The sequence below is a fragment of the Lepisosteus platostomus genome, chromosome 2 (assembly GCF_059453375.1).
Source record: "Lepisosteus platostomus isolate fLepPlt1 chromosome 2, fLepPlt1.hap1, whole genome shotgun sequence".
Classification (NCBI taxonomy): Eukaryota; Metazoa; Chordata; class Actinopteri; order Semionotiformes; family Lepisosteidae; genus Lepisosteus; species Lepisosteus platostomus.
Window position 1 is genome coordinate 77,723,782 of NC_142612.1, and position 13,160 is coordinate 77,736,941.

The 13,160-nt window shown below is 40.7% G+C and overlaps 1 protein-coding gene across 1 annotated transcript in view; it reads left to right on the forward strand.

Moving 5' to 3' along the window:
- The first annotated feature begins 1,526 nt into the window (after positions 1-1,526).
- Positions 1,527-13,160, forward strand: part of dhx36 (DEAH (Asp-Glu-Ala-His) box polypeptide 36) — a 32,065-nt gene continuing 20,431 nt past the window's right edge. The window contains exons 1-6 of the mRNA XM_088620031.1: positions 1,527-2,147; positions 2,584-2,720; positions 4,567-4,729; positions 5,108-5,146; positions 7,765-7,935; positions 8,935-9,014. Coding sequence (XP_088476157.1) covers positions 1,899-2,147; positions 2,584-2,720; positions 4,567-4,729; positions 5,108-5,146; positions 7,765-7,935; positions 8,935-9,014 — 839 coding nt within the window. The 5' untranslated portion in view covers positions 1,527-1,898. The remainder of the gene's footprint in view (positions 2,148-2,583; positions 2,721-4,566; positions 4,730-5,107; positions 5,147-7,764; positions 7,936-8,934; positions 9,015-13,160) is intronic.

The following is a 13,160-nucleotide window of genomic DNA, read 5'->3' on the forward strand; positions in this document are numbered from 1 at the left end:
TTTCAGAGCTGAAGACCCAGAGCTGAAGGCCGTGATTTATTCTTTCTCGGCTGTTTACACACTGGGCGAGTCCCTGGAACACTGACACAGCCACAGGCACTGCTATACCCTGGCCTCCCTTGAAAGGACAACAGCCTGATTACTGTGCTTGTTCCATCCATTCCATCCACTAGAAGTACCAGCTAATAAACAACTGTTTCACTTGACATCTTGTGTGTCTGTTTTTGGGGCCCTGCCTAGAACCTGTGCCTCTATTGTCATCCACCCCAAGTGGCATTACAATAATATAATGAATTTGGTCACTAACTGCATTTAAGGGGGTGAAGGACACATCATGGTATTGGCCAGTGATAATTACCTTCACAGCATGTTCGGGGTCAATTTAAGAAAAATGATCTGGAAAAATATCTTCAAAGCAGCTTAAAGGCATCAAATACCTTTACAAGACTGTAAATACAATGGTGGAATACAAGAGTGAAAGATTTATGGGCATTTTTCACTTAATAGTCACACACAGGTACACAGGTTACAATTTTCTCTCTTGCTCCTGGAACTACTTGACACTGATAACCTTGACCTCCCCCTCCCCAGCACAGCATTAGGGTTAAAGGTACTGTAATTATTACTCATTGTGGTGCAGTAGGCAGTGAAACAGCTCAGTATGCTTTGCTTACACTATTACACTTGTGTTTCCTGGCATGGAGGCTGCAACACATTCACTTCTTACAGTATTGGGTTTATGCTGTCACACAGGAGTTGTTCCTTTCCAAAACATTCAAAGTGAAGAAGACAAGAATACAAGGGATGTACCTGAAGGTTTTTAAGAAGAAAAGTAAAATATTCCTTGTAAATTACACATGCCTGTCCATGCACAGAATAGTAGTGAATACGTGTAGGAGCATGTCACTTCACCTAGCACTGAAGTGCAGCCCCATCTGGGTGATCAGCAGCCGTTCTGCACCAATAGTCCCATAACACAACAGACCAGAAGGAGATGTGGGACTTTGCCAGTAAGAAATAACTTTAAGAGAGGTCAAATTGCACAAGAGTAGGGAACACATTTGCGCAGGCATGTCAATTTGAAGGACAAACTCTCATGGAAATTCCAGTTGAAAAGGTTCTACTGCTGGCCAGTCCCAGTTCAAAATGTTTCAAAACCCAGCAGAGTTTATTACTGAATTATTTTTAAAGAGACAGTTATATTACCATTCGATTACCAGAAAGTGTTTACTGGCAAGGAGCTTATACCAGTTCAAGGCAATAGCAACTTGTCAGACAATTAAAAACCAGATGCTCGTTTCTGCTGTAACCACCAGGACATTACACAAGGGCAAACGAAGCTAGCTAACGGGAATCTAATTACATTCACTACAACAGTAAAAAAAAAAGATAAAACTCCGACCTAACTCTACAACTGTACACATGCAAGAAGTACTACAATTCTGGCCTTCTGACTTATTACACATTCACTCAGTTCTGAGCTTCAAAATAGCCCCGCCCCTTCGCACCACCCTCACATGGGCCTCGAGTTAGTTGATGACGCCATAAGAATGCGACATGCCGGATATGTTTGCTGTAGAACAATAAGAAATATAATACAGTCCTTTTTCACTTTGAATAGAAAATAAAATGCGATAATATATTTTATAAACGTTCGGTCCTGACGGATTGATATTGAAATTTGTAATTTAGTTTTTTTTGTCACTAGATTCTTTGTAATACTAGGAGAATAGTGGGTAGCGTGGTGCTTTTGTGTCTAAGCTCTGCTGAAGCCAACTAGCACGTTCTGAGGCAGGATAGTACAGTACGTTAATAATAATAAAACGTAAAGAAACACACACACGGTGATTTTAGCTAAACATTTTCGACGACACGGAACAGTCTTCTGGCTGCGAGGTATGAGCTATGGATACGGCAGCTGGAGAGGCCGGCGAGGGGGTCGCGGGTCCGGCGAGGACAGCGGTGAGCGATGGGACCGCGGAGCCGGGTCAAGCAGAGGGGGATACCAGAGAAACCCCGGCGGGGACCACCGGGAGGACGAAGACTCGTTTCGGGGACGGCACCCCAGCCACCTGAAAGGCAGGGAGATCGGGCTGTGGTACGCCAAGCGAGGAGGGGTGAAAAGGAAGGAACAGGAGAGAAAATCGGTAGGTTTGACCAGTGAGAAAAACCTGCAGCCCCAAAAGCGGTCTGACATCAGCCTGATGATAAGACAATAACATAAGCGGACCTAAAAATCTATTCCATCATAACTTACCATACCCCCCAGATAAAAGTAACAGCACATTTAGAGATACTATACATTAACATGACTTATTAACGTTCCTGATTATAAGGGTAAGATTCCGGGTGATCAGTAGGCTGACGATGGTTGTAGGCACTTCAGTTAATGTGGGAAAACAGCCCATTGAATTTGATGACACCTCACTGGGTGCAGCTGACAAAGTTCCTTTTTCTCATGAAGTAGTCTGTGTTGTCCAGTCGATGTACACTGCTGTGTAAACGGCACTGAGCCTCAGAGCTATGCCCTCTGCCCCATTCATGTGTGGAGTGCTGCCGGCTCAGGTGGTCTGTTGTGTTTAGAGAGCTGTGGTTCAGATGGATGAATCGCGAGAGCACCACATCACCCAACTCCTCAACTCTGTCCAGACTGACAGCGCCCCAAAGGAAGCCCGCTCCTCTGCATCTGAGGCGCCCCAGCCTCACAGAGACAGCCAGAGGTAAGAGAGTACAGTATTTCCCAAGGTGTGGTATAGGAACAAGTAAAGATTTATTCCATGCTGGAAACAAGAAAAAAAAAACACTGTTTCGGCTGTGGAGCCTTCTTTAGGTGTGCTGTGTCATGCATTTCTCACTGTAATTCATGTTTACAATTACATTCAGTTGTTAATTACAATGAAGTCTTATTGTTCTTAAAGATCCTGAATGATCTTTGTGACACTTCAGTTTTTGAGGTGCAGCTTTCTAAAAAAAAACTTTAAGCAGCTATTTTAAATGCATGGCACAGGGTGTCACAGACTATAACTACAAAAAAGCAACCGGTGGTTAGTTTTGATGAAATGTTTCTTACAGCTGCCCCTTATTAAAATATTTTAATCTTACCCTTTCGAAACCTCCCCTCATTTCAAAAACAGTGGTCAATGGTGCGTAGAACGTCTTGCAGCAATAAGCTATGGATGAAAGTGCTTAGGAAAAATCCTAAATGTCCTTTCTTATGTTGTGTGAACCTGTAAATGCTGAATTAGAAATAGTCTGGAATGTACAGAGCCTGTGCAGTTGGAGTGGGGTCTCCCTTTTCCAGAGCTGTGTTGTCCCTTTGTAACTAAGATATTCACAGCTGCAGGTGATTTCGCACTAACATCTGTGCCAAAGTGTCTTTGGTTATTGCCCGTATTGGACTTGACCAGACCATCACAATTACAAGGGTGTTGTCCCAATGAGCACTGACACCCATCGCAGCAGTTCTCCTGACCATGGAGATTCCGCTCATTTCTACATCTGCACCCACGCACACAACATTTGAGGAACTATTGTGTATCTAACCCAAAGTTTCTGCATTTTATTTCTGACCTATAGATCAGATTTTTTAGCGTTTGCATGTTGTATTCATAGTCCCCGAAAGGAGCTTGACAAATTCAGCACTATGTATTGTGTAAACGTGTAGATGTAACATTAGTGAAACTGATTGTGCAACCAGCTCAATCATTTGAAGGTCAAAAGACAGACAATGAAGAGAAATGCTAGGGAATGTTATAACTGTAGGTCAGTTCATGTTTTTAATTGCATTCACTTTTTGACAGGAATGTAGCTGTCTGTAGTTCTAAGTCTCCTTAAACAGTCTGAGCTCCTGATTCCTCAGTCGTTATTGAATAGATGACAATGCAGACTAGTTTGCTCAGTCTTATCTAAAAACAGTCTGTATTAGGATCTTCAGTATATTAAATTATTCAGCAATATTAATACATGTTTGGTAAACTGATTTGTTAGTAAAATCTTACGAAAAGTCTTGCCGTTTCTACTGTTCTATGTTTTGCTCCTACTGTGTGGAATTTGTTGTTTCCTGCAGGCTTTAGTATTGCTGTCAGAGTGCATCTCTACTGGGTATTGAGCATATCTGAACCATCGCCAGCAGTGAAAAAAAATGTGCCTTGCTTTTAATTGGACTTTTTTTTACAAATGTTTGGAACCTTGATTTTTTTTATACCTATTGTTCTGAACCCTATTATCCTGAGTACATAGGCTTAGTAGATGTTATATCCAGTTATAATGACATCCCAAAAGGTTATTTTAAACGTGTGACCTAAAGCTTTTATTGTACTCTGCTGTGTGCTTAATAGATCTGTATGACTAAAGGGTGGGGAACTGCTGCTTTTAATGCTGGAGGACTAATTATAAAACTCATTGAATTAATTTAATTTTCTCTAACTGCAGTAAGATACAGTGCTTTATGTGTTCATGCAAAAATATGTTTTTCCTTTGATTGAGTTTGAGTTTTTTTCCTAATCTTTCTTGGAACAGGGTACGGTACAGTGCATGTAAACTAGGATATATGTGTTCCTGTTCTAGGGTTTTCCGATCTGATAGTGCTACACAAAAGGATACTAAGGAAGTAAATGACCATGACTTGGAATACTTATTCCAAGACATTGTTCGAGATTCTAGTCTTGACCAACAGCTGAAAAGAGATCTCCAGCGAAAAAAAACAGATCCAAAGTACTTGGAAATGTTGGTAAGAAATTCTTTCTCACAGTTTGACCCTTTCATCTTAATTTTTTAATTATATCACTTAACTTCCTGTTAATTAATCTGCTTATTGTTGAATTACAAGGATGAGATTTTTGACTTAAGAAGGCAGAATAAATGTAAGGTCATCTGTATACTTTCACAACTCCTTATTATTAGCAAAATCTTTTCATAGATCTTGAAAATGGGCTCACATTTGTACCCACTTATGCAGCAGGGTATTTCAGCTAAGTGAAGCAGCATTGTTCAGTCTCCAGATCTTCAAGGGATCAAAAGCACCTGCAGCCTTCTAGTTGCACTTGTCCACACTGATTTGAACTGTTATCATGTGCATTAATCATAAATCCTTTATGTATTTTTTTAGAAATTCAGGGAGAAACTTCCATCATATTCAATGAGAAAGGTAAGACATTAGACCTTTTCTTTTGCAGTGACTAATCTTCTCTTAACCTTTGGGAATTAGTTGTATTGCTGCTATTCTTTTGACTGTGCTGAAACATTCTGACCTACAGACATACCATTGAACAGTATGTGATGGTTAAAAGTGTGCTGTATAAAGTCCACAATTTCATGCATCCAAACAACCAGGAATAAGCCATGCTTGGGCCATCTTCTTTCTTTGTAACTTATTCATACAGGAGTATTGGAGTCAGGAACAGTGTGCTGAGGGCAGTTTGGTGTTTTTTTATGCTTGTAGCTAAGAGCAAATACTTTCTCTTTAATGCAGGAGCCTTTTTACATTATATGAGTTATGCTATCTTTGTTTGATATTTAATGTAGCATCCATATTGTCTGTCTTGCACAGTTATTTGCTGTAGAATTACCCTGATCAGTACGAAGTGCAAAGCATGTGTCCAGAATCATTAGAGTAATGGCTTCTTGACCTACTGCAAAGACTGAATGAACAACCATTGCCATACAAAAAATTAGGTGATTTGTACTCTTCTTACTGTTCCAATTGTACAGCATCACGCATTATAAGATGATGAGGAAATAAGCTGCTAGCAACAAAGACTCAGGAAAAACTTGTGTTGCATGTCTGCAGTTTTAAGACCAGATGAAAAAGAGATATTTAGACCAACATGTCCACACCAAAGTCTCCTGAGGCTGTGTGCTTGAGGCTGTGTCATTTTTAGCTCTTCAGGCTAGGGCTTATGTCGTGGTTGTCACAAAATCTAAAAGCCAAAGCTACTTGGTGACTTGCAACATGTTTTTCAGAAGTGGTCTGCAGTTTTTTCTGACACGCTGAAAGGCTGCCGAGCATCCACACACACACACACACCCATGTAGCTTGAAAAGAAAACCAGTGAAGAGGCTTTCTGCTGCATCCTCTGGGAGAGTCACTCAAAGCTGCACTGACAAGGAAGCTTTGAAATGAGCCTTCTATTACACGCATCCCACTGAGTTAATGGCCTTAAGAGTTTGCTGCTTGCTAGCAGAGTGGAATTCAGAGGCCTTTTACATCCAGATCAAAATTCTTTGAACCCTAAATATAATTAAGGGAATTATGCTTCTGTTCTACGATACCCTTATTTTATTGTTTTTTTAATAATAAGGGTTTTGTATTTTCCTGTTCAATGTTTTTTTAGATGCATTGGTATTTGAAGTTAAAAAAAAATGGTTTATGTCAGAAGTGTCAGAAATAAAAATGAGGTTCCTTTATGTAATGAAAGAGAAATGTCTGTTAAGAGAATATTTCACTCAGGTGTTCACCAAGGATGAAGTCAACATCATACCTCATTGCTGGGGAAAGACACATTTCAATTTTAATTAGTACCTGCACACAGAAGCAGAAGTGTCATGGGTACTAGGAACACTTCATCTTCAGGGTGTGATGGTATTCCACCAGTTGTATTTAGAGAAACAAGAAATGTTACTCAAGAGACCTTTAGCAAAACTCTTCCTACAGTTGTTCAAGCCTATTGAATTTTGAGTCCATAAGAGGTGAGACAAAACAGAACAAAGTGATTACAGAGCTGTAATGTTTACATCTGTTGTATGTCATCCGCCAATAGGATTCTGGAAAATAGTCAGCTATTTGCTTGCCAACTTAAAACAACTTCCCTTCCTTTAAAACCAAACACGCAAGATGGGTCGAATGATCTCCACTTGTTGGCAGACTCTTTGATATAGGCCAGGCCTGTTAGCCCTTCATCTGCTCATCTATGGACAGCGTGTTGCACTCATGTACTTTTGGGACACTGCATTAATATACTGTTTATACTGTAGTATTTTCAGTCTGTATCTATCTATGTGCATTTTGCACATCTTTTATTGTTTTACAGTGACTCTTAGCATATTTTGCACACACCTATTTTGCTAACTATTTTGTATTCAATTTGCTTATTTAATTACTCTAGTGCTTTAGTTTTAATTTTAGCCTATTCTGATGTCTGTATTGCTTTTCATGGGCTGGGCTGCTGTAACGCCTCAATTTCCCTCAGGATCAATAAAGTCTTATCTAATAAAAATACCGTAAGGAGTTTGTAGCGAAGGAGTTGGTGGGCCTCTGCAGACAGTAAGAACAGCTGTGTGCGTCAGACACAGTGTGCGTCTGGAATTCCCCATGAATGTCTGCAGTTCCATCCCCTTCTCCCAGCAGGGATGCCTTGTGCTGAAGCTGTGATGCTGTGTGGGTGTGAACCACACATTCGACATTGTTTCAGTTGGGGCGTAGGAGAGTAAATGATGTTCTGGGGATTTCTCTTCCAAGGGAAGTGGTTGACTGCAATGGACTGGCGTCCTATCTAGGGTGTATCCTGCCTTCCGCCATTGCTTGCCAGGATAGGCTCCAGCTCCCTCCCAGTGCTGTTTTGGATAAAATGGTTAGAAGATGGAGAGATGGGATGGAAAGGTGGTCGAAGACTAGGCCATGCTTCTCTAGGCTACCACTCCTTTCCTGCCAACGAGAGTCTTCTCATTGGATTGGGCGGCTTTTCTGACGTCTTTGCCAGTGTCTGCACATACAGAGTGTGGAGGCCTGTTCTCGTTAAAGGTAATCTGCCCTGTGGAATCTTGCAGGAGCTGGTGGACCTGATAAGAGGGAATCAGGTGGTGGTGGTCAGCGGAGAGACGGGTTGTGGCAAAACGACGCAGGTGACTCAGTTCATTCTGGACGACTACATCGAGAGAGAGATGGGATCGCTGTGCAGGGTGGTCTGCACTCAGCCCAGGAGGATCAGTGCTATTTCTGTAAGTCTGTTATGAAAGTAATACTGCAATCATAAAAAAAAACTGATAATAGATGGTTATTTTCAAACATCTAAGGACATGCTTTTCCTCGTCTGAGGAGGGTAAGATGCATTTGATTGGTCAGTCAGGTGTGGGGATGGTTTGTCATCAGATCAGGGACCTTAACACTCTTTACTCTAAGTGTGGACCCCATCTGGATACATGTTTTTTAAAGGCAAATAGTGCTCTGTTTTTAATTACTTTTTATTAATTACTAACATAGTGTACTAATTTAAAGCTGACTGTTTTATCCAAAGTGACATACATACATGTACATACATTAGCGGTGCAGTGGCTCAGTGGCTAAGAATTTGCTCCTGTGGCAGGAAGGTTGCTGGTTCGAATCCCACAGCCAGCAGAGGAATCCTACTTAACCCTAGCTGCTCCTGGGGCGCTGTATAAATGGCTGACCCTACACTCTGACCCCAAGCTTCTCTCCCTGTCTGTGTGTCTCATGAAGCAAGCTGGGGTATGCGAAAAGACAAATTCCTAATACAAGAAATTGTGTATGGCCAATAAAGTGATCTTCTATTATCTTGGCACCCATTCACACAGCGGTAATGTTATGGAGCAGTATTGGGCTTAAGTGCCTTACTCAAGGGTACAGCTGCACTGTTTCACCTGGCATGCACACCCACAGCCCCCACGATTCCTTTTTCTCTTGGAGCATACATGTAGTGGGGATGGAGGGAGGAAAAGCCTGTTTTTCTGATATTATTCAGCATGCTGTTGTTCTCTTCTGGTGAGATTTATATCCAGATGTTCACATCGGAGGAGATGGATCCATCAGGGAGCTATCTATTTAAAATTAACTTCCCAAAATATTTTTAGATGTAGTTCTCCCTTCCTTGCCCAGATTCAATATTGTTCTTTCTGATGCTTGCAGTGAAGGCGTTTCTTTGAAGCTCATTAACAGCAGGGATTTCGAATGTTAATTTCTGAGTTCTGCTGATTGTCTAGGTGGCTGAAAGAGTTGCTGCAGAAAGGGCAGAAAAATGTGGAGAAGGAAACTCCAGTGGCTATCAGATCAGACTGGATTGGTGAGTGAAACCTGTCAAGTGTTCCATTAGAACCACTGTAACAGTTTATGCTTTTGTGGTGTTTATTAAGGAAGTAAACTTTGCTGGTTAATAATCCATGCTGATTAAAGCATTCCTATGTGCATGTACACTGTGAAAGCACTGAGATGCATCAGTCACAGATAAATGGGGTTTTAAGGAATACAGCAGTTGAAAAGACACGTTTTTACAATCATGATGTTTAAGATGTTTTATAACAGTCAGTTTTAAAGGAATGTACCATATAATTCCAGAGTATTAAAAATCTTGACAGAAAAAAATAGTGCGCAAAAAACCTAAATATGAATTTGGGTGCGTATCATTATAGAGATCAGGTAGTGGTTAATTCCTCCGTGATATTAATTTTGGGGCCACTTTTTTCTTGAAGTAAATTTCCATCATGTAAAAGTTGGTATTTGGTTTCATATTCCTTTCAGGCAATAAATACAGGTCTGACACCCTTTAAGCTTGCCAAGCTTTGTGTTATCCTTTAAGATGCTGTGCCAAGTCTTACTGCAGACACTTTGAATTCTTGCCTTTTCTTGGGGTTTTCTGATGTATTCTTTCTTCAATATGCTCAATGTTGGATTCAAATCTGGAGATGGTCTTGGGCACTCTTCCCGTTTCTCTCTCCTGATCCACTCCATGGTTGTTTTTGTCTGTATAATTTGGGTCGTTGTAGTGCTGCGTGGTACAACTCGAGCTACAAGCAGGGTAAAATGTTTTTAAAACTTAAAACTGCTGCTAAGTTGTATCATCAATAAAGACAAGTGAGCCAGTTCCAGAAGGCCCTAGGCCATGACATTATCTCTCCCATGTTTCCCAGATTGTTGCTGTTCTTTGCAGATTCCTCTGCAGTTCCTTTCTTTTTCCACAATTTAATCTTTCCTCCACTTTGTTCTCATCTGACCATAAATCTTTCCTTTTGGCATATCCTTATAGTGTTGAGAAAGTTCCAATCTGCCTTTTCTGTTCTTGTGGCCGGGGACACGTTTCATCTTGCCTTTGTAATTCTGCTGTCCTCTGTAAATTGTGGAAGTATTCCCTCTTGCACTGTGCAGTTTGTTGGTGATTTCACTGATGGCTTTTTAGAGTTTTTCTTGACATCTCTGATACTTGTTCTGTCATCAGCCGTAGATGTTTATATAATTGATCAAATCAGTGTTATTCACTTGGTAAATATACCCGTGGTTAACAATTCCAAATTGTTAATTTTGGTATGTCCACTTTCTGTGCCATGGTTTGATTGTGCATTTTCAGCTTCAAAATCATCTGCTTTTCTTTAACAAAGTTATTTGCTTTTCAGTTTGGCATTTAAATAGGGACTCCAAAACGCATTCAGACAGTTTGATTAAAGAATTAACACATCATTTATGAGTGCCTAATTACCTGACAAACAAGGGACACCTGTTGATCCTAATGTCCCAATACTTTGTTAAAATCCCTGTTTAGACATCATTGCTCCAATACTTACTGATGGCACTGTACATGCCCAGCGTGTACAGGGATATAGATATAGGAACTACTTAAGCTCGATTCACAAAAATGTGAGTCTGCTTTTATTGCCTTTATTTTCATATTTTTTTCCAATTGTAAGTGTAACAGTCATGCATAGTTATTTATAAAAGTAGTGTGATGTGTTATTAAATCACTGGCTTTAGAGAAATGATTGGTTACATGCTGGCAACATGGTGACAGAGATGCTGCAGCATGTTTACATCTCGCTGATTTCTGCTGCACACACTTTCTTCACATTTATCCTCAGTTTCTTCTGATCTGAAAGAATCCTGAGCTCAGTAAAGGCTTTGGGAACACTGTTCTCATTCTAGCAAAGTTAGCTGTTCCGTGTCAGTCATTCTCTGCAGTGTATATCAAGCTGGATTTCTTCGTACAAATAATGTTCCTGCAGGCGTTTGAGATAATTTGCCATCAATGTTGTCTGCTAAGGATAAAAGGAATCATTGGAGGTTACAGGCTTAGTAGGTGGAGTGCTAACACAGCGTTGGGACCTTTTCTTTTGCTGCAACAGGAGATATCTCAGAATTCCTTGTCATTTATAAATGCTTGTTCAATATGCAGACACTTTATAATTTTTAGTCTGTGACTAAGAAAAAAAAATGTTTAGCTTGCCGGCAGTGTGTTTTTCTGTCCAGCCCACTGCTTTTTTTCTTTTGCGTTCCCCATTTCATATGTGCCTCCAGTTAGTTTTTAAATGACTGAACTTACATAAAAGTATGAATTTAAAAAGCGTAGATCAGAAGATAAGTCATCCGTAAAGTAGCGCTTATTATGGAGAGTGTGGAGGAGGCAGGAATGAATGTAAAGACTTCAGTCTCCATTTTTTTTCTTGTAACTGGAAAAGACATTTTTTGAAAGCAATTTACAGCATGGTGGGAGGAAAGCTGTGACAGATGCGTTGGTAATCGGGCTGGAAAGCGAGGCTTGAGAATCCCTGCTGTAGTGCCATATGAAGCTGCAGCCTTTAATTCAGAACTCTGCTGCTTGAGATCTAGTCTTGGGGATTCAGCATCAGCCACTGTCCCCACATGTAAAAGACGGCACAAGTTCGTCAAAAGTCATTTCCAATCGGATCCGTACCTTCTGACTTTAAACTCTTTTACTTTTGGGGGCGAGTTACAAACAAAATTAGGCATCACGTTCTTGTGTTCTGTAAGTTTTCCGACCAGTTGCAGCTTAACAAATGTAGGATTTTATCCCTGTGGTACACGCGTGTGGATGCTGACCCCAAAACTTGCAGGAACTGGAATAGTATTATTTATGGCTAAGCCTGGGTTCGTGTAAAATGTGGAAAGAGAAGAGCAGGAATCTGGAGGTTTAAAGAGGCGTTAAGATTACTCTTTTATATGCGTTGATCTTGTGCAGTTCAGTATGGTGGTAAAGTCTTCCCACCAGAACTTCAAAATTCAAGTCTCAGGTGGACAGAACTGACACATGACCAGCATTGTTCAGCAGCACGTTACGTTTAAATTGGAATTGCACTGAGTTGAAACAAGCCATGAGAGTCTTCGGGGCTCGATCCTACAGCGGGGTTGTTTTCGTCATTGCCCCTTCATCATTCTGTGCGTTTTTAGGTTCATGGTGGCTTGTTTCCCCACCTGTTTTGGTTAACGTCGGCATCCTTTCTCCCACACGATAAGGCTGTGCTTATGCTGTACTTTGCAATACAAGATAAGCACTCCACGTGGCAACCGAGATGGCGATGTGTTGGAGCGTGAGGTTGAGAAGCTGGCGAGTGGTTATTTTACGTGTGGTCCTAGAAGCTGTCTTTGAGCTCCTTGCACGGTCACATTTGAATGTTGCATCAGCGGAAAGTGAAGGAGCGTCTTAGGAAGGCATGGCGAATCATTTGCAAACTAGCAAATGCACACAAGCTGGTGTTTCTGTTGCCGTTAGTGACGGAATGGTCAGCGTCTGGTTAGGTGAGGCGTTTTGAAGCCGAAAATCCCTTTCTTGGCTCAAAGGCCATCACGCATAACATGAATCCCTTTTCAAAACTCATTAGGGTTTCCGATCATGACTTGCGTCTGGTTATTTTTAATCTAGTTGCGTATGAAAGGTGTTATTTCTGTAGTATAACGCCAAATTCCATGCAGCTAGTTGTTATGGCAATGAAGTATTGAACTAGCATGGTAAAAAAATTACAGTAGAGCAGAGGTCTCACACTTAATTCCTGGAGGCCCCTGTGTCTTTGGATTTTTGTTCCAAACTGTGTAGTCAATTAGACAACATAATTATTTTCCAAATTATATATAGGATTATTCTTAAGGTCCTTTACAGTTAATTAAAGAAGGTGTTTGCTTCATTAACATTACAGTAATGCAGCTAAGTAAATAATTAGACCAGCTGTGTAGCTGAGACCATGAATGGAGCAAAACCCAGAAGGCACTGGGCCCTCCAGGAATTACGTCTGAGACGCCAGCTATGAAAAGTAGTGTTTAAATCCTGATAAAAAATTCAGTGTTTCTTTACAACATGTCCATTCCACATGTAGATTGAAACTGAAATTCCAAAGTAATGAGTTGTTTAAATCTGACTTCCATTATAGCTGCCTGTGCTGTTTTTATGATGACATAGTCTACTTATCCTTTCAATAGACTTTTGCTCAAA